Source organism: Penaeus monodon, chromosome 24 (assembly GCF_015228065.2).
Source record: "Penaeus monodon isolate SGIC_2016 chromosome 24, NSTDA_Pmon_1, whole genome shotgun sequence".
Taxonomy (NCBI): Eukaryota; Metazoa; Arthropoda; class Malacostraca; order Decapoda; family Penaeidae; genus Penaeus; species Penaeus monodon.
The window spans coordinates 17693245-17693473 of NC_051409.1; the positions used below are offsets into that span (position 1 = coordinate 17693245).

Below are 229 nucleotides of genomic sequence, written 5' to 3' on the forward strand. Positions count from 1 at the left end.
AATCTTCGCGGGAGCCTCCTTGCGTCACGGACCTAGTAGAACGCTCTTGGAACTTCCCTACGTTAGCTTCGATGTCCTTTAGGATGTCATCCAGGATGTCGACCAACTTCTCGTTCTCTCGAATGCGCTTTCGATCCCCCTTCGTGAGGGAGCGGCGCGGGGGCGAGGGCTCCGTCGGGTCATCGTCGATGACGAGTTCCTGAGACGGCGGCATCGCGAACTGGTCGCT

The 229-nt window shown here is 59.0% G+C and overlaps 1 protein-coding gene across 1 annotated transcript in view; it reads right to left on the minus strand.

Moving 5' to 3' along the window:
* The window catches only part of LOC119588877, a gene marked incomplete in the record, with an annotated part of 105912 nt that overhangs the window by 558 nt on the left and 105125 nt on the right, over nucleotides 1-229 (minus strand). Inside the window, 1 exon segment of the mRNA XM_037937516.1 lies at nucleotides 1-229. Coding sequence (XP_037793444.1) covers nucleotides 1-229 — 229 coding nt within the window.